The sequence below is a fragment of the Nuphar pumila genome, chromosome 16 (genome assembly GCF_984573655.1).
Source record: "Nuphar pumila chromosome 16, dmNupPumi1.hap1.1, whole genome shotgun sequence".
Taxonomy (NCBI): domain Eukaryota; kingdom Viridiplantae; phylum Streptophyta; class Magnoliopsida; order Nymphaeales; family Nymphaeaceae; genus Nuphar; species Nuphar pumila.
Window position 1 is genome coordinate 63,041,411 of NC_143264.1, and position 21,338 is coordinate 63,062,748.

General features: G+C 40.1%; 1 protein-coding gene across 4 annotated transcripts in view; it reads right to left on the reverse strand.

Annotated features, from left to right (window-relative positions):
* Positions 1-4,084: 4,084 nt before the first annotated feature.
* LOC149813357 (transmembrane protein-like protein) overlaps positions 4,085-21,338 on the reverse strand; it is a 79,368-nt gene continuing 62,114 nt past the window's right edge. For 3 of the 4 annotated variants that reach the window (XM_089992013.1, XM_089992011.1, XM_089992014.1), the window contains 5 exons: positions 13,748-13,852; positions 10,309-10,448; positions 10,089-10,217; positions 4,764-4,916; positions 4,300-4,621 (listed from right to left, as the gene is read on the reverse strand). In XM_089992013.1, coding sequence (XP_089848139.1) covers positions 4,462-4,621; positions 4,764-4,916; positions 10,089-10,217; positions 10,309-10,448; positions 13,748-13,852 — 687 coding nt within the window. In that variant the 3' untranslated portion in view covers positions 4,300-4,461. Of the gene's footprint in view, positions 4,237-4,299; positions 4,622-4,763; positions 4,917-10,088; positions 10,218-10,308; positions 10,449-13,747; positions 13,853-21,338 lie in introns of those variants that run through there. The other variant, XM_089992012.1, reaches the window with a different exon arrangement.

A 21,338-nucleotide genomic window follows, 5' to 3' on the forward strand; every position in this document is an offset into this window, starting at 1 on the left:
GTTGTTTTATTTGGGTCAAAATAGCGTTTCCCAGGGTAGCCATAATGTTTAGATGGGCATTGAGCGAGCGTCTTCTCACCCAGGAAAGACTTCGCAAACTGAGACATCATTTCCCTAGCAGATGTGATTTTTGTGCAGCAGCAAGTGAAGAATCATGCCACCTATGCCCAGTGACAGCAGGATTATGGAGGATTATAACTAACTTATCCGGTGTTTAATGGTATTAATACTTCGTTTGCTGTCAAATTCAGAGAGAAAACTGTGCAGTGGAGCTGGGAGAGTACTTTCCAAATAGCAATCTGAGTTTATGAAAAATGAGGAACTTGTAGGTTTTTGGTGTGGAAAGATGATCTGAGAGACAACTTCAAAAGGAACGGCTCATGACAGTGAGGGAACATGTACTTAAACCTGGCTGGATCCAGGTAAGTATGTGGAATATTTTGGACAGGATGGAATTTTGGGTACACTATTCGGAGCCACTGGTTATCATAGCATGGCAGGGTGTTTTCGAACAAAATGCGTATGGAGGCAAAGGAGTGGTGTGGGTGGTTCTAAATTAGTTAAATCTGATTCTAAAGTGATTATAGAATCAAGCATAGTAGATCTGGTAGTTAAAATAAAATAAAAAAATTGGAAGGAAGAGATACAAGCCATGCTATACCTCCGGAATTGAGGCATTTTTTTGTACAGTTTTGATAGAGTTGATATTCGTAAACCTAAATTTAACTCAAATTATACAGTTAGTCTTAGTGAAATTAGCGGGGAGTCCAGAAATTGTGAAAGGATCACCCCAGAAAGGATAATGTATGAAATATTGTAATGGAATTTTATATGAATGAATCTGGTAGGGGTCGGTTTAACCCTAGCTTGCCTTTCAAACAAAAAAAAAGATGAAAATGGAATAGATAAATCTCAAAACAATCACGTTTGACAAAAACTCAAAAAGACGGGAAACTGTCAGACCTTATGATTGAACTTTGACATTTGAATGCTTTTCTTTTGAGAAACCCAGATAAGTTGGGATAAGGCACCGTGGAGAGAAAGTACCTATCTCACAAGTCCAAACTAATCTCACTTTTTTTTTAAAGGCAAGCTGGGGTTAGGCAGACCCCTACCAGTTATACAACTATACCATTGGGCTTTGAACCTGCAACATCTCAACACGGGTGAGTAGCACTAGCTGCTCCTATCAGACAAGCGGAGCCCCCGTTGGTGCATCCAAACTCCCCTTAAGAGCTCTCTGGATTAAGGGGGGCCAACCGGCCTGACAGCTCGATAGGCCAAGCCGACCCGGCCCGCTATGGGCCGGGTTTGGGCCATGGTTTTAGGCCTGGCCCATAACCCGGCCCGTTATATACATGGGCCGGGCTACCGGGCCGGACCCATGGGCCTGAGTTATTTATTAAAATTTTAATAATATAATTTTTTAAAAATTAACTATTACATAGTAACTTGGATAACTATTATTAATAACCTAATTAGTTGCATGGGAACTTGCTATTGTTAATTATTATTTGCCTAATTAGTTTTACTAATTAGGAATTAGTTGCATGAAAACTTGTATTCTCTCATTAACCCATAATTTCATTCAATCATTTATGCATTTTAAGATTGGGTCAGGCTGGACCCGACCTGCTTCACATTGACCCGTTGGGCCAATGGGTTGGACCGTGGGCTTCTCTTCTAACCCGAGCCCGTTAAGAGCCGGGCCAAAACCCGGGCCGTTAGTAAACAGACCGGGACATTGACTAGGCTCGGTCCATTAGCGGGCTGGGCCGGCCTGATGCCCGCCCCTATTTTGGATTCACTCCTGCACAAAACCGTTAACTTGGGATTCTGCAAGCATGCTTCATAATATCTCCTTCAATTTGTTATTTTCAAAGATATCCCAGATGTTGTATGATTCAATAAAATAAGATGGAACCTTTGGTTTCTATGATTTAGCATATGACAAAACAGAACGCTGGTACAATACTTAAAAAATAGAATAATTTCAAAAAATCACTTATTTTTTGTAAATATCATGTCTTTGTCGTGATATTAATGCAATGCAAACATTTTGCAGTATCTTTTATATTATTTATATGTTATTTTTTTATTTTATATAATCAATGATTATAAAATTTCCCAAGAATTTCTCAAGAAAAACCAAAATCTCTTGGGATTTTTCCTCACTGATATTTCCTCGCCAATGAGTTGCAACATCGGCAGAAACCTAAGCCGAGGTCTACTAGCAGCATACTACCAGTTGCAAGCCCTCTTGGTGCTGGAATTGAAGTGGTAAAGGATAAGCATCATGCACAGTCAAACACCACCACTTGATCCCACCTCTCCTTGTTTCAGGTTCATTGCTAAATTCGAGCCTGGACGAGAATCATGCGATCGACTCAACTGAGCATGTGCATGTATGATGTATGCATCTCCACACAACACAAATGGGTGAATACTTGTAGGCAGACAATAAAGTGAACGTTCTGATCGGGGCAATCCCAGTGACGCAGACAAAGTAGCAATATTTCAATGCTTTACGGTGAAATTGCAATCATAACATTGACAGTCTCAATTAGAACATTGAGGGTGATTATTTAGGGCATGTTTGATGGTTTATCGAGGATTGGACAAAATGAACAAAAAAGATGGAACAGAACACTGGTTCTGTTTGTTCCGTAACAACTGTACCAAGTCCAACGTTTGTTTGGACCGTACTCAAATGTGTTCTAAATGTACGTTGTTTTATGACGATGTGCGGATAACTGAGACAGACACCGAGATCTCGCCGGAGAGCCTGAATTTCCATGAGCTCAGTCCCATCCTGCCGCGGTGGCACGACCACTGCAAGGTGGGCCACGGGTTCCCCGCCTCCACCTGTAGCTGCATGATCATTGGCGTGTGCTTCTTCTGCAGCGACAGCAGAGTTTTGATCACCGCACGACTCTAACGGGTCTAACGGGCACAACCTCGATCATGGTCGGACGCTACGTCTTCAAGGCGAGCATGCTCGACTACACCCGGGGCAGAAAATTCCAAACTTGAACCTCATAATCGACCTCTCTGACGGCAAGAAACTCTGGCAGAGTCCAGAACCAATCCCGCTCTTGCTCATCCCAACCACAAGCCTAGCTCGATCCTCGGCTCATACTGTTTCCTCTTTTCCCTCTTTCCAATCACGAAAACCCTTAGGATGGAACGTGAGAAAACGGCAATTCCTCCCCCAATAACAAAAAACTCCGTGAAATTCTTACCTCCTTCAGAAGAATCAGCCAAGGAACCTCCTTCGCAAAGGGGATCTCATCTGCCACGGCGACAAACTCGACGATCTCTCGATCGAAAGCTCGTACACCGACAAACCACAAACCACCGTCACTCAAGCAATGGCAATGGAGGTGGCCACAGGGAGCGGCTTTGCTCCACCTCTGTGTCACCGTTCATGTTGGGAGATTGTGTCATTGTTGAGATCCCTCCTTCGAGGCCGCCCCTCGACGAGCATATGCACATGAGAGAGAGACATGGTGCCCTCATTTATGCATTTTTTTAAATTTGTCTTCCTTGAAATGAAATACCCAATGCACAAGTACAAGCCTCTTATGGGCAAGAACAATACACATGAACAAGGACTACTCATGGGTCTAAATACAAAACTCAATCACAAATACCTCTTATGGGCAAAAACAACACAAAAAATATAAGAATTTATTAGACAATTGCTTAAGAACAAACCTAAAGCAAAAAAGAGCCATTGAGCCAACTACTACAAACATAGCTATTGTTGTTGAGCTCTATTTCAAGAGCTTTATAAGGACTATAAAGTTGCAGAGGAAAAAAAATAAAACAAATTAAAAAGAAAAACCCTAAACCAAAATACTCTTCATGGGTTTTACTTATTACATAAAGAAATATATATATATATATATATATATATATATATATATATATATATATATATACTTTAACATTTAACACCCCCATCCCTATTTTTTTTCGTAATGGGAGGGGGTGTGGAATGAAAATAACACCCTTTTTTTAACACGACAGAGCGTTCCACATGTCCGCCACATCCAACATTTGTTAGAAGAGGCATCTTTTTTGTTCCGTGTATCGAGCAGGATGACGTGCCCTTAGAGAATGCTGACAGGACAACTCAGTTCAGAAGCTAGAACTAGAACCCCTTCCACACAACCTTTCCTGGTCGAACATGGTAGAAGTGAACATACCGTGTTTCTTCTGTTCAGTTGTTCGCTAGGAAAACATTAATAAGCACAAAAAAAAAGTAAAAAAAAAGAAGTGTGGTTGTCAGGCAACTTCTTAAGAAACTATTATAAGATTATGGAAAATCAATTCCTGCAATATTATTACAATGAAATACATGTGAAAAAGAAAATTATACACAGGAAAGTATGGATTGGACAGATCTTAATTGCAATTACAATTAGGAGGGAGGATATTTGATTACACATTAAGACCTCAGGCTTCCGTCCTTTCAACTCTTTGAATGGTTGAATTTTGAGACACCAATTCATAGTTACGTTCTTGGTTATCCTCACTGTCGGCAGGCCCGGCACTATTATTTACAGTTGAGCAGAGAAAAAAGAAGGATGACGTATAAATGGTAATGTGCCAGAGACTGCAAAAAAAGACAAGATAAAAGTGCAGTTGAGATCACGAGAATGAATGATAAGGTGTTTCCTATGGAAAAAAATGATACGGTGTCTGACTGCCGCTTCATGTGAAAACTAGCAGAAAAAGACAGAGAAAAGGGGACATACCTATGAAAAATCCAGTAGCTTTGACTGGTCTCCAATTTCCAGCACAATGCCGCCATGGACAATAGGAAGAATCCTATAAACAGAAAATGCCATCGGAACCGTCTCCTTAATGTTCCAATCACACTAAATAACCATCGCTTTAGATTTCCCCATCTGCATCAAATATAAGCCTTAATTTTGAGTGGGCTACAATTTTTATGAGCTGTTGGTTAAACAACAAAAAATAAAGTATGGGGATGTATTAGATTCTATCAAAAGCCAAGATCGACATCCAAATAACTTCATTGCTGTTCAGGCGTTGGACAAGGTTTATCACTGCTCCTAAAGCAAGTTGTAAACTTTCTTGATAAGCAAAAGTTTAATAACCAGACTGCCATGCAATATACCTAAACTGTGGACTCACATATTTTCAGGGCCATTTCCCTCAAAAGATGGATATGTCCACCCAGCAGAGCAGCTCTAATCAATTGCCTGGCTTCGTCAATCAGCTCAGATTAAGCCTTGTTCCATTCTTTCTGATTTAAATAGTACTCATTCGTGTGTAGCTGTGAAAGAAGTATCATCTAGAAATGAATGTAACAAAACCTTGACATAAAGGATTTTATGACCTAGCTGTCATTTTTTTTTGATACCTAGCAGTCAAACATTTAGGAGTCATAAGCTCCCTTTTCTCATAAAGTATAAGCCGGATGGCACTATTGAGCGATATAAGGCTAGGCTAGTTGCCAAGGGATTCACCCAGAAGCAAGGACAAGATTACGATGAGACCTTCAGTCCGGTTGTGAAAACGGGTACTATTTGAATCATACTATCATTGGCTATTGAACATCAGTAGATTATCAGTCAACTGGATGTAAAAAAATGCATTTTTACATGGAACACTAAAGGAAGAAGTGTACATGGAACAACCCATTGGGTATGCAGAAGGGAACTCCAGAGAATATGTGTGTCGATTAAAGAGAGCTATATATGGTTTGAAGCAAGCCTCTCGATCTTGGTTTGACAGTTTTTCTCTTGAAATAGAGAAATATGGTTTTAGTCGTCCGCTTTTTTATCATTCACTTTTCATATTCAAATGTAACGACACAATTACCTTATTATTGATATATGTAGATGACATAATCATTACAAGTAACTCTGCTGAACACATTGAGCAGGTCAAAGAACTCCTGAACTACAGGTTCAAGAAGAAAAATCTTGGTAAACTGCGATATTTTCTTGGAGTAGAAGTTGACAGAACTATTGAAGGCATGACACTTACCCAACATAAGCATACCATTGATGTTCTCAGCAAAGCAGGTATGAAAGATTGCAAGCCTCTAAGCACACCCAGTGTACTTCATCAGAAACTCAGTTTCAGAGATGGCAATTTGTATGAGGATCCTACAGGATTACGCAAGATAGTGGGGATGCTTCAATATCTCATTTTTACTCGCCCTGATATTGTCTATTCAGTCAATCAGGTATCTCAGTTTATGCATGAACCACATATTAGACATATAGAAGCTGTTAAACGTATTCTTCGATATTTGAAGGGAACTATTGGAGATGGTCTTTTGTACAGAAAGAGTATGAATGGACATAACATGCATGAACTTCTTGTTTACACAGATGCAGACTAGGCAGGAGATCCAGATGAGCGTAGGTCAGTGTCAGGATACTGTATTTTCGTTGGCCTAAATCTTGTATCTTGGAGCAGTAGAAAACAAAGGGCTATTGCCAGATCAAGCACAGAAGCTGAATACAGATCAATGCCAGTTGCTACAGCTGAAGTAACATGGATTAGACATTTGTTGACAGAAGTAGGAGAATCAATATTTAAATGTATTCTCCTATGTGACAATCAAAGTGCCATCAACATGTCATTCAATCCTATCTACCACAGCCGTGCCTAACATATTGAAATTGATCAACATTTTGTAAGACAGAAAGTCGAAGAGAAGGAAATTGAACCAGAATTTGTTCGAACTACTGATAAAGTTGCTGACTTGTTTACCAAAGGGCTTATCAAGGACCGATTCTGGATGTTGAAAGGCAAGTTGTTCATGGTTCAAAACCATGTACAACTTGAGGGAGGATGAAAAGAAGTCTGTATTCACGACTGGGTTTGGATCTTATCCAAACCCAATTTGTGAATACAATTAGCACTCTAATTAGCACATGTTCATTAAAGGCACTAATGACATATTGTGATTTACATTTGTTGTATGATGGGTATTTTCGTACCCTAGTAATTGTAACAGCATGTATTTAACGTAAAGCCCAATACCACAGTTGATAATATTCATTTGGGGAAAATCCTGCAGCTTTCTCTTCTCTTTCTCCCATTCGGTGGTGTCTGCTCTTGTGTATGAAACAGAGAACCACGATTTCTATCACCTCCCTCTCTCTCGATGCTCTCCGTATGCACGGAAGACACCGAGCCCCCTCCTTGCACCCCCTGTTGGCAGACGAGGGCCCGAGCCCCCTCCCTGTGCCCCCCTCTCTCTCGGTTACCTGTCGGAGGGTCGACAGGGGGCCGTCGGCCCCCTGCCGCACCCTCCCTCCCTCTGAGATTCCTACAGGGGCTTGGCCCCTGCCTTGCCTCTCTTCTGTTTGTCAGGCAGGGGCCAAGCCCCTGCCACTCAGTCCCCTACCTCTGTTTTTTTTCTTTCAGAAAGCAGGGGCGCAACCCCTGCCTTTGTTTGACCTGTCGACAGGCAGGGTTTCAACCCCATGTCGCCTTCCTTTTTAGCTGGTGGGGCAGGACCGTTGCCCCCTCCACTTTTGATGACGGTAGGCCGGCAGGGGCACGTTGCCCTTGCTCCTACTTCTGCTACCGACAGGACAGCGAGCAGGAGATACGTCCCTGCCCCTTGACCATGTGGATAGGCGTGCAGAGGTTGTACACCTGCTCCTTTCCAATTATTATTATGGCTATGACATTCTAAGTATTCTTACATTGTGCAGTCCACGAGCCGGATCATGCTCGTGCCCCGCGGCCCGACGCCTACAACACCTACATGCGTAGGCACACGTAACGACGCAACCTCCCAAGGTAGGAAAAAGTCGCACAAGGACTTTGGATGAATTAAATAAAGTAGTTAAACCCTGAGATAAGAACAATTGATATTCTAATGTATGCGTTTATATAGATGAATATGACTTATGCTTGGTGGTTCTTTAATTGCCTTTATTTCTCTGAAATTACATGTTTTCTTGTAGTCGCTAGGTCTTGCATGCATAGTTTAGTTCTACAGTTAGTACTTCTGCCATTACTTTCCTTTACTTGCTTCTTGTTGTCGTCATGCATAACTTGTGTTACATCTGTGCGTTGTTAGATGCAACTAATTGTACCCTGAGTCGATTACTCGGAAGGAATGATTGGATCTACGATGATCTGAAGACTTGTTTAAGATTTTTTGTTTCGTAGTGATTGAGCATGTCAAGTATATTACTGCTTTTAAGTAATACGAAACACTGTGTGGGGTTATCCTTCGAGAAACCCATGACCTATTGTCATCGTTGAACCTTTTTGACAGGTATGGTATGTTCACTACAATGAGTAGTATGAGAGGTTGTTGAGCACCTCGAGCTGTGCAATAAGCACTTTATTGAAATAAATAAAAATAATGATGTTTGCCTCTACAGGCTAAATGCTCAAAGAGCAATGCATGTCAAGTTTGAACTAAATAAATTGCAACATATTAAATGTTACCCTTTCATCGTAGTCGTACCTTTAAACAGGTACGTCTGATTTGTGTTACGATGATTGGATGATGGGGGTTGTGACAACCTCGAAACGTGTAAATAACACAATGTTGAGATCACATAAATAGTGATGATTTGTCTTCACAGGCAAGATGCTCGAGTTGTTTGAAAGACCAGAGCATGCAGAATAAGTCTTCAGTTAAAAGCACCTGACGTACCCATTCAAACCGTTGACTTCTGTCAAAAGTGGGACGAGAATGTACAAAAACTTTGATGAACAGGCCATTAATGATAGTTACAGGCAAAATACTCGATTTTCTCAATCATTGAAGTTAGGGGAAAGGGGCTACAAAAGTTAGTGCAACACTTCTGCAGAAGTTGGATGCATCCTTTAGAACAAGTGGAACAAGTGGCCTTTGAAGAATTCTCTCTCGATCACTGACCTTCTCCTTAGGAGCAGACTCAACTAGTTATTCGGGGTACTGAAAATACATGGCATAATAGACCCCTGAACTAGTCTCAGTTGTTTCTATGATTTGTGCCTTGTGCGTACTCACAAGGGCAGCTAATATCAAAACATAAATTAACCCGTTCTTATTGTTAGTTGAATTGTTCATGTCTGTTGTGGCATTACACTTGTTAGTTAAATTACTTATGTAGTTCTTTACTTGTAATAATTAGCCATCTTGCTAGTTAACTGCACATAATGTTGCTTACATCTTTTATTGTCTCTTTCCTTCAGTTTAGATGTTCTTTGCATATGTCGCTCAGATTTAATTTCTCGCAATTACAAATGCTACTACTACTTTCAATGAAATAAACTGTTTATCATGTGATGTCCTACTTTATTTATTCTACATTGTCTATTTGTGCACCTACCAGTTTATTATGAAACCGACACATTTCATGGGCAAGTGACAAGTAAGACTTTACCGACAGCCAATGGTACAATGCAACATGGCTCAAGATCACCCTCTTCCTGCTGGCGTCCTGGATATTCTTTGTAGATAAGGTTGGTTTGTAAGCTAACGTACCCAGAATTGTCAACTTGTTTTCCTTTCTAAAAGGAAATTGCTTCTGCTAACGTCTTTAAAATCAAACCTTGAAATTTGCAAGGTTTTCTCTAAATGTTTTCAAAATTTACAAGTTGAAAATTTTGGGGCGTTACAAAGCCAGTCGAACCTGACCTGACATGCTAGGCCCTGCCAGACTTGGCTGGGGTCTAGTCGGAACAGACCAAACCCGGCCTGTTGCTGGTTGGGCAGCTGGCAGTTATCTATATTAATAATGAGAAAAGAATTAAAGAGAACCTATGGTGCCAACATATAACAGAAAACTTATATGACCTGGACAACTATTTGAGAAAAGAAAGAACTTCAGCAGTCCAATAGCAAGCTATTAGTATTTACAGTGTAAATTTTTTTATAAGTTTTCACAATGTAATTAGCAAAAAGAAGTTATTCATACAATGAAATCATGCATTTCATATCTGCATAAAAAAGTAAAGTTGCATGCAAGGCCAGGTTACACCAACTAGGAGATCCAAAGCTTAAAATAGACAAGGACAGCAAGTGTAACTTCTCTACTAAGTCCTGACGATGTACACAAATAAAAATAAAAACTACAAGTACTCACCTAACAAGTAAACTCAAATGGAAAACTCCAAAGCAACGAGTAGCTGTGCACATTGGGGACATTTCTATCATCCATCCAATAAGAAGACCAAGAACACCAATTGCTAGTACAATAATGATATTAGCAGACCTACACAGTCCGATATGACATTCATTAAGAGCCATTTAACTTAAAAGAAATAATACATCTCAGTAAAAAAGCCGTTAAGATAAACAAATACCTGGTAGGCCCAGTTTCAGCCAGAAGGGCTGTAAGAATTGAAACACTCATCTGCAGTGCTCTTTTTGAGGCATCATCTATTGTAGCCATGTAAATAAAAGTACTCACAACAGCCATGAAGGAAAGCCAGAAGTCCAAGAACTGAAATAAAGACAATGTTAGAAGTTTAAAGAACACTGTACAGAATAAATTCAAGTCTTAAGAATATTATGGTGGAAAATGTAAAATAAAATTCAAAAAAGAAGGGATAGCTAAGGTTGCAGCTAGCAATAGCTCACAGTCATCAAGGTAATTCATTAACATCTCATGCTTTGAAGTTCTAAACATTTATATTCCAATCTATTTGTCTCTTCCTAATCAATTTAATATTTAGACAATGAGGCTTCACTTGATGAATGATAAAGTCGCTTTAGAGTTTAGACCCACTAATATGAAAGACAATTCAGAATGCAAATCTTATTTGGGCATCACAGGTTAAAAGAAATTGTTTTTCACAAAGACATTCCAAGTAGAGAATTGCTTTTTGCATATATATATATATATATATTTGGTGCCTTTGAAGGCACCAAACTATATGGAACTATTGAGCTAAAAACCATAGGTTTAAGCTTTATCAACTCAAACTAACCACATAGATGCGTTCAGGATGGTTTTTTTCTAAGGATCAAGCCTTGGATCGTGTTATTTTGATAAAAAAAAGATTATTTGAGTCATGAAATTTTAGTGCACTATAGACAGTTCCTTTTTGAAGCCGGTGTCACAATCATATGATTCAAAACTCATTTCCCACTAAACAAACATTGTAAATCACATCCATAAGATTTAATTAAAAAAAAAAAACTAAAACTTATGATTTTCAGCTCAATAGTTCCATATAATTTGGTGCCTTCAAAGACACCATATATATATATATATATATATATATAGAGAGAGAGAGAGAGAGAGAGAGAGAGACTTGAATATGAGAACTACCGTGTGAACTGGGTATTTCCAACACTTTTTTCGCAAATCCAGCTACATAGATATGTTCGGCATGGTGAATTTTATAGAAATTAATTGTTGGATCACATTTCGCTGAAAAAATGATTTCTGGATGCTTGAATATTTATGAAGATTAAGAGCCGTTGATTTGAAAGCCTTAAAAATCTTGTTTATGCATCACAATCGGAATGATTCAAGAGCCGGAACTTAAAAAACCAAACATGTAGATCACATCCGTACGGCTAGATTTAAGAGAAAAGAAAAACAAATCCATGAAAATCGCGGTTTGTGGAACTCACATGGGAGGTTGTTTTGACCAAGTCTGATGCCATGGATGCGTTTAACATGGATAAAATAGTATGAGTTGACCCTTGGATCATATTTTATGATGAAAAGATACATTTTTTTGATGATTGAAAATTTGATACCTTTTAGGCCATTGATTTTTCAACCCCCAGAAAATCTGACATACATGTTGGCAAAACATGACCCAAAGGCTGGCTTCTATTATACCGAATATGTAGATCACATCTGGAGGGTCAGATGTGCCAATAAACAAATAAATAAATAAATAATTAGAGGTATGTCATATAAAGGGTCGACAGGGTTATTTTTGACATTGAAGTTCCTTGTTACCCATTTTGTCATTTGTATAGGGTTAAGGCTTATTTTTGTTCAGTTTTTATTTCCTCACTTTTACAGCATATCAATGTGAATGAATAAAGGGAACCTGATATGGTGCCCTATTCTCCTCTCTTCTTCTTTCTTCTTCTCCTCTAATCTTCAACCCCCAGAAAATCTGACATACATGTTGGCAAAACATGACCCAAAGGCTGGCTTCTATTATACCAAATATGTAGATAACATCTGGAGGGTCAGATGTGCCAATAAATAAATAATTAGAGGTATGTCATATTATGGGTCGACATGGTTATTTTTTACATTGAAGTTCCTTGTTACCCATTTTTGTCATTTGTATAGGGTTAAGGCTTATTTTTGTTCAGTTTTTATTTCCTCACTTTTACAGCAAATCAATGTGAATGAATAAAGGGAACCTGATATGGTGCCCTATTCTCCTCTCTTCTTCTTTCTTCTTCTCCTCTAATTTTCTCATCATTATTCTTATTTAATCAGCAAAAATGTATCCCTAGGTATCACGACATGGTATTAGAGCTACAGTGAAGATCTAGAGCAGTTTCTTGAAGAACAAGCTACAGTGGCATCAGCAAGGGAAGAACCGAGTGGCAAGTAAAAAAGGTTCCAACTTTTGGGTTGTAGGCTTCTATTAGAACCGATTTTTTATGATTTTTAGAGGATTTTTGCTGGATTCTTGGAGCACTAGGCAAAAGCTTATGAAAATTTTAATATAGTTTCTGTCACTGCCTGTCTTTGTCGACTAATTCTCAATGCCAAATGGTGTGGTTACAAGGTCTGAGATCAGTATGATATCATTGTCAGAAGTTGTTTAAAGTCAATGTTGAAGTTTTTATAAGAGAAATTGAAGGTGGTTTGTGTTCCATGAAGTTCCCGAATGGCAGCAGACCTGGGAAACGCGTAAACCCCATCTAAAACTAAGAGTTGTTTGAAAAAAAGGGAAATTTCCTAATAATTAGTATGGGTATTCCTACTTAATGTGAATGTTGAAATGAGCAAAAACGTCGTAGTTCTATGTTCAACACCCACGGAAGTGTCAATATTGAAGGATTCCAAATAAGGAATTTGAAGTTCAATGGAAGAAATTATATTAAGCAGGCCTGCTCGGTTGAACTACAAATTCTTGCTCGAGGCAAGTGGGAATATATAATTAGCGAGACTAGCAAACCAAATGAAAAGAGTCCCTAGTATCCTGCTTGGAGAAGAGAGAATGGCCTTGTTGTCTCATGGATACTATGGTGTATGATCCCAGGTATCTGGTGTATCGCTTGCCTATGTCACAGGGACATGCCCCTCAAGGGGTGAATCGCGCGTCGATACATGACATGGATCCGAACACAGGATTCGTTGTGACACGTGAAGGACACGGTAAACATCATGTCCAATACATAGACACGATGTATGACACATATCCTTCACATAGACAAGGTGTCTGACACATGTGATATGGTGTCTGACACAGTGTTGACACACTCAATATGGTGTCTGACATGATAAGAAATATACTTATATATATAATTTTAATATACATATATAATATGTACAGCAGTGTCCCTGAATCCTAAACTTTGAAAATTGTTGTATCGTACCAAGAAAAATCTGCATCGTATTCCCAAACTGTATCCACATCCATGTGACATAGTCGCTTGCTCTCATAAAGAAACAACTAAATATTCTATAGGATAATACAAAAATTATCATCCAATATAATGCCAAAACAAATATTCATTTGGTAGAACTGTACGAGTTATCTCAATATAATATTCCTATTTTCTTCAACAAAAAGTCCATCAAAGTAGATGTACCTGTAAAACATGATATGGGAGAGAACACCAGGTACCTACATCACAAGAATGGTATAATGCACTCGATATTCCACTTGAGGTGAATAGAATCCATTCCGCAAATGCCTGGAAGCAACAATTTATCAGTTAACAAATGATGCTTCAAAAGATAAATAAGTGCAAATCTATAAACTGTACAAAGAATTTGTTAGTTTATTATTTGAAACATTAACATCATCAAATTAAAAAAAAAAATTGCAATACCTGCACAAGTTACCGAAATTTGGGATTTCAATCTTCTTCAAACCAACAAAGATCAGAAGAATAAGGATGAACGAAATTGTTAAAGAGGCCAAAGTCTACCTTTGTCCAAATGTAGTTTTACAAAATGTGACAGGCGTGGTATTTTGGGTGTTGTGACATTTATAACTTGCATACGGGCATTTCAATTATTTCTTGAACAAATGTGGATTGAATTATATCAAATTTTGACTCTTGATTCTTAGAAGAATTTGTGCCACTTTATGACTGATATAAGACTAATATGTGGATCATACCAATCAAATTGCTTCAATTGGAATTTAGTGAAATAAACCAATGATCTTTTTCTTCTTTTTTCCTTTTCTTATATAACCCTGTGGGATTTGAACCCAAGACCCCTTCATTATGATAGTGTGATCTAACCGTCCACTCATCTCATTCGACCCCGCTAAAACAATTATCTTTATACAGATCCAAAGTCTAATCCAAAAGTAGAATCAAATTAAAAGGATATGTAAAAGAATTCTAATTGAAACAAGAACAACATTGCCAAGGAAATATCAAATACAAGAAACCAAAATAATGTTGAAGCAAATTCCACATGTTCAGATATTAAGAAACATGGAAAGAAAAGACACTTGAGAGAAAAAAGGAAGCAGAACTAGACTTCCTCTGAAAAAATGATAGGGTGATTCTTTTAATCAAAGAATGATCAATAATATCAGGGTATAGTGCCTCAATGAATGACGACTAAGAAGCCCTCTCTCTCCATTTTTCCTTTTTAAACCCTAAAAATCTAACATGGTACCCAAGCCTACTAAGCTCCAATACCTCTACCCAACAACAAAAATCTCAGCATTCTTTACTGCCAGCTATCTTGTCTCTTTGAAACACTCAGTCATATCTCTTATTGTTTGGGCCCAAGTAATATTTTGCTCGTGAAAACATTTAGTATAGAGGGTATTGAAAGTTGAAACATATTGTAGCACCATTATGTCATTCATTATAGAACTAAGTGTTAAAATGTATCATTCAACTTATGTAATCTTATATATATTTTATATATATAAAGGATAATACATATTCATATATGGTATATATGCATATGTATTATCCTAATTATATATATAAAATATATATTTTTTCTATTTATAGACATAGGGGTAGTTTAATCATTTCACAGTTTTACGCATATTCCATTTGGAATATGTTTGTAATTTTTACTTTTATTTTTCGTTTTTATTTTTCTCTTTTTTAGTGGTTTGCGCCACCTAGGGAGGCTCCCCAAAGAGTCGTTGGGGAGCCCCCAACGGTCACAAATGTGACCGTTGGGGGCTCCCAACGACTCCTTTGGGAGCCCCCTAAGTGGCTCCTTGCTTGTATTATTCCTGAGATTTTTTGCACTTATTCCTGAGATTTTTTGCATCTCTTTAGTTGGGTAGTGGCTATGGTGAGGCATGGGTGTGCTGGGTTATGTTCGTTTATCAATATTAAGTGAAAAGATTTCAGTGTGATGAACAAAGGGTGTAAAATTCTAGTAAATGGCCACATTTCATCAATTGACTCCAATGGAAGGTGGTGTTTATTGTATTAGTGAAGGGAAATCATCAATCCTTGGTTCCTCGTGAAGAATCAATTACATCTGGTGAATTCCAAGGGTTTCAAACAACCAATATCAAGCTCAACGGAAGATACAAGGAGTGTTCTGACTCCATTAAGAATGCAATTGGTGCAAAGAGGAGGCTTGGACATATGGATTGGGTGATTGTCCAAGCCTCCTCCGTTGTTGGGCATTCACAAGCTCAAACTTCACATTTGAAATTTGCCTTGCGCCGGCACGAAATCGCCACGACCTCGTTCAGCCTCTCAGCAACGGAAGACTTTCTTTGACACAAGCCGAATGCAAAGAATACCAACACTTGTATTATTCACACATAAAATACAATCTCACTAGTCTGACTTGCATGCCCTACAATGGCCAGACGTTACATCTTTATAACTTACAAGGGACATGTCTCCAATCATCGCATCCTTTGGGTCGCACCCCTTAACGAACACAGGTGCCTTCTCACCCATTACCACCAACTGTCACTTGGGTCGCACCCCTTGGCAAGGGCAGGCGCCTCCTCGCCGCACGCCACCAACCGTTCGAATGTTGCGCATCATTTCGCATGCCGCCTCGTAGTCTGCGTTATGCACGCCGCGCCTGCCGCGCATACCGCGCGCTGCGCAGCTGCGTGCGCACCACATGCCACTCGCGCCATGCATGCCGCGTGCGCTGCACGCCATGCATGCCGCGCTCAGTTTATTGAGGGTCTAACAAGTCTTCCCCACCTGATGAATCTGACGTCCTCGTCGGGTTCATCTTCTTTAAGTAGGCTTGGATCAAATCCTCAAATTGCCATTGCTTCCTCTATCGGCAGACCTTTCCATTTGACTAGGAAGTAGGTTCTCCGGTTCTTGTTGCTTTGGCCCTCTACCCTTCGGTCCATGATGAACTCAGCTTGCTTCTGAAACTGTGTTCGTATATTTGGTGGAGCACGCCGTGACACCATCCGTGAGGGTTCCTCCAAGTCTTCATGGTACTCCTTGAGAAAACTAACGTTGAACACTGGATGTACCTTAATCCTTTTTGGAAGTTCCAACCTGTAAGCCGAGCGTCCAATCCGTTTGGTTACCTTAAAAGGTCTATCATACCGAGGAATGAGCCCCTTGTGTGTCGTCTTCCTTAGGATCTTTTTCCAAATCTGGGGAGTGAGTTTCAACCATACTTTTTCCCCAACTTGGAACTCAAGTGGTCGACGCCTCTCGTCTGCCCACTTTTTCATCTGCCTCTTGGCTCTTTCCAAACAATCATTCGCCTCTTTTATCCTCTCATGCCGCGTTCTTGCGAACCGGTATGCCGCAGGACAGCGACCTTGGTCTTTCTGCTTCACTACCTCATGAGGAGTGAAGGGTTGTTGCCCCGTTACTAACTCGAAGGGACTCTGACCCGTCGTCGAGGTCCGTTACAGATTGTAGCAGAATTGAGCAATATCCAGCAAATCCACCCAGTTTTGCTGGTTGGCCAACACGTAATGCCTGAGATATTCCTCCAACAGAGCATTAACGCGTTCTGTCTGACCATCTGTTTGTGGATGATTGCTTGTCGAGATGTTAAGCGTAGAGCCCATCATCTCGAACAAGGTGGTCCAAAACTTTCCTGTGAATCGTACGTCACGATCACTGACAATGTTCAACGACAATCCCCAATACTTCATAATTTGTTTAAAAAACAATTATGCAGTAATCTCCGATGTGCATTCCTTTGGAGCAGGAATGAACGTTGTATACTTTGAAAACCTGTCCACCACGACCATAATCGATGTAAACCCTTCCACCTTGGGCAGTCCAGAGATGAAATCCATCGATATGCTTTCCCATGGTCTGGTCGGCGTTGGTAAGGGCTCCAGCAACCCAACAACTTTTTTCCTCTCCGTCTTGTCTTGCTGGCATACAAGACAAGTTCTGACATATAAGTCAATGTCCTCTTCCATCCTCGACCAGTAATAATTGGATAATAGGAGTGTCATCGTGCGCTCCTGTCCCGGATGCCCCGCCCAAGGGGTGTCATGCGCCTCCTTTAGTAACAGCTTCCGCAAGCCGCCACCGTTAGGCACATAGGGTCGCCTTCCTTTAGCATAGAGAACACCATCCTCTATCCAAAACTGCCTTGTCACCCCCTCTTCCACTTGTTTCAACAAGCGGATAGTGACTGGATCCTTTTGAGTTTCTTCCTTTAAACTCTGCAAAATATCTCCAGATACTTGCGTGATTGAAGCAACAATCACCTCAGGTTCCTCCTTGCGGCTTAAGGCATCAGCAACCAAGTTTTCCTTCCCTGGATTATACTGCAACTCAAAATCAAACTCTGCCAAGAAGTCTTGTCACCTAGCCTGTTTAGGCGTCAACTTCTTTTGAGTCGCAAAGCAACTTGTAGCAACATTGTCTGTCCGAACTATGAACTTGGAGCCCAACAAATAGTGCCTCCATGTTTATAGGCAATGTACCACCGCCGTCATCTCCTTCTCATGAACAAACTACCTCCTCTCTGTATCATTGAGTTTCCAACTTTCAAAGGCAACTGGGTGTCCCTCCTGGACCAACACCCCTCCTATTGTAAAGTCTGATGCATCGGTATGGACTTCAAATGCCTTCCCAAAATCCGGCAAACGAAGGATGGGTTCTGACGTTACCACCCTCTTCAACTTAGTGAATGCCTCTTGACATTCAGCAGACCAATCCCAGGTCTTGTCTTTTCTGAGCAACTCAGTAAGCGCCACCGTCTTTTTAGAGTAACTCTTCACGAACTTACGATAGTTCGTAAGGCCAAGGAACGACCGCAGTTCCAAGACCTTCTTTGGTTCGGGTCAGTCCATAATGACCTGAATCTTCCGTGGATCCATCTTTACCCGAAAGACATTGTTCATTAGAGTGCAGAAAGTTGCAGGAGCATTTGTTAGCCCAAAGGGCATTACAAGGAACTCAAAAGACCCATACCGAGTCACACAGGTAGTCTTTAGTTCATCACCCTCGGCTATCCTGACTCGATAATATCCTAACCGCAAATTCATCTTTGAAAAGTATCGTGCCTTCCCCAAGCGATCAAACAAATCTTCAACGTTAGGCACCAGATACTTGTTTTTGATGGTTACCTTATTGAGAGCACGGTAATCCACGCACATTCAAAGGGATCCATCTTGCTTTTTCTGGAACAGCACAGGCGCCCCATACGGTGCCTTGCTTGGCCTTAGCAATCCAGAATCAAGCAACTGATCAAGTTACCACCGCAACTCAACCAAATGTAGAGGCATCTTGTAAGGCATCTGGGATAGTGGAAGTGCCCCTGAAACCAGATCAATCGAGTGATCAATATCTCGCTTCTTGGGGAGCTTCTTTGGCAACTCATCCGGCATCACATCCGCATAGTCCCGCAGAATATCGTTCACTTCTCCTAATTGTTCCGCACTATTCGATCCACCATCTGGACGACAACTGAATTTTCTTTCAAGCCCTGAACGAAACAAGGCACCCCCGTCCTTGTGATGAGGATGCTCTTTAGATGCGACATAACAATGACCGCATTCCTTGCCAAGAATTTCATCTCCAATATAACCTGGAAGTCGTCCAGTTGCATTGCCATCAGACTGCAACTGCCAACCCATTCCCCAACTTGCAGTTGGACATGGGCAATGCCACCGATCTGCAATGCTTTGGTGTTAACTGCCTTCACTTAACTTCCGTCTTTGGACAACGGCAAGCCGAACGCCTTCACCTCTTCTGCAGAAATGAAGTTATGGGTCGCCCCAGTATCGACCATAGCCTTTACTGGTTTTCCATTAATCTTTGCCTCCACATAGATTAACTCATTTCGCACAATCTCCTTTCTCAACGTATTGAGAAGTTGGAGAGGATTCACATGGTCTTGCTTTGTGGGTCCTTCCTCACCCACCAAAGCATTTAGTTTTTCTTTCTTTGGGCAGTCTCGAGCAAAATGAGGCCCTTCACAGATGTAGCAGCCAGAAGCCTTCTTACCGTCTTTATCCGTCTTTTTGAAGCCCGCATCTTCTTTGGGCTTCTTTTCAAACTTGCCCTTACCTTTGCCATTTCCCTTGGACTTGCCCTTGACATCTTGGTCATCCGAACCAGATGATGCCACCTTGTAGCCGACGAGCGCATCAGCCGCCGCTACTGCCGCGTCCTCGACCATAGGTAACTCCTATGACAAGAACATTGTGTGCTCCAATGGGGTTGTGATTACCTTCAGAGAATCCCTTTAAAGTCATCTCATAATATAAGAGCTTAGCAAGAAGGTCTTCAAATGTAGGTAACTCTGGCAAACACAACAAGGAAGTAACCATTATATGATAATCGGGTCTCAGCCCGCTCAAAGTTTGTTGCACCATATCTTTGTCACTGACCGCGCAACCCACGATGGCCAACTGATCTGTGATAGTCTTCATTTTGTTTAAGTATTCCATGATAGTCATGGAGTCCTTTCTCAGCATTTGAAGCTCTTTCTTTAAAAATAAAACTCTAGCTTGAGAAACTTGAGAATACGTTTGAACAAGACGATGACATAACTGCATAGTTGTGCAGTCATCTGAGATTGCCACAAGCACCTCCTGAGATAGGGTGGAAGTGATGTAGGCAACCAAAGCCTGATATCGCTTCATCCAGGATATATACTCTAGATTTCAAACAAAGGTAATGGAAGTGTCACCCTCCCCAGTCTTGCTATCTTGTGATATGAACTCTGGAGGAATAGAAACAGAGCCATCTAGATGTCCAGAAAGATCCTGACTTCTTATGAAGGAGATGATTTGCCTTTTACAGGTGAGAAAATTAAAATTGTTCAGTTTTTTAGATACAAGTTGGCTAAGAAAGTTGAAAGAAAGACCAGATTGAGGGGAAGAAAAGGAATCCATATACGATTGAAGGTGAAAGCAAGGGAGAATTAGAAATAAGGTGGAGTACAACAAAAAGAGTAATTTCAGAACCAATATGTAATTTCAGAGTAAAAGACTAACAAACAGAATTCAAAAATAAATTTCAGAACCAATATGTAATTTCAGATAACTCAGCTGCCTTTTTTTTTACAGCAGACCCGAGACAAAAACCTAGGTTATGCAGTAAACTGATCTGAATAAAGATCAGTCAATAAAATGCAAAACAAAAACACGTTATTTGAATGTAACGTGGCTTTTTTTTTGAAAAATGCAAAGAAAGATAGGAGAAAAGAAATCCAAGAAGAAAGAGATCTGAGAAGATCTGGTCTTATGTCAGTCTGAAGAAAAGGAAGAATGATATGGACGTGATATCTGTAAAAGTATCTCCAAACAAGATACTAAGATCAAGACCTTAATATTCTTGATAATAAACCCGACACAAATGCACAATAAGAACACTTTAGAACACTTGTGCACAAAAGCACAACTCACAAAAACTCACAAATGCACAAAGGCATAAAAATAATGGAATCACTTTATTGAGCACTTGGGCTTTAACTCAAAGCCATGAAGAAATACAAAGGGGAGAGCCCTTATTTATAACAACACAAAGGGAGCCTTGGAAAGGCTCCACTCATAGACGTTGGAGCTCCTCCAACGGTCACAAATGTGACCGTTGGAGGGGACCAACGTCTATTTGAGTGGGCCCCCCAAGGTACCTTTTGGTACTTTAAAAAAGGAAAAATAAAAATGAAAAGAAAACAAAAAATAAAATAAATTTACAATCACATTCATAAAGTGAATGTGCGTAAAACAGTGGAAAAGACTAAACTACCCTTACGGCTAAACAAAAAGAAATATAT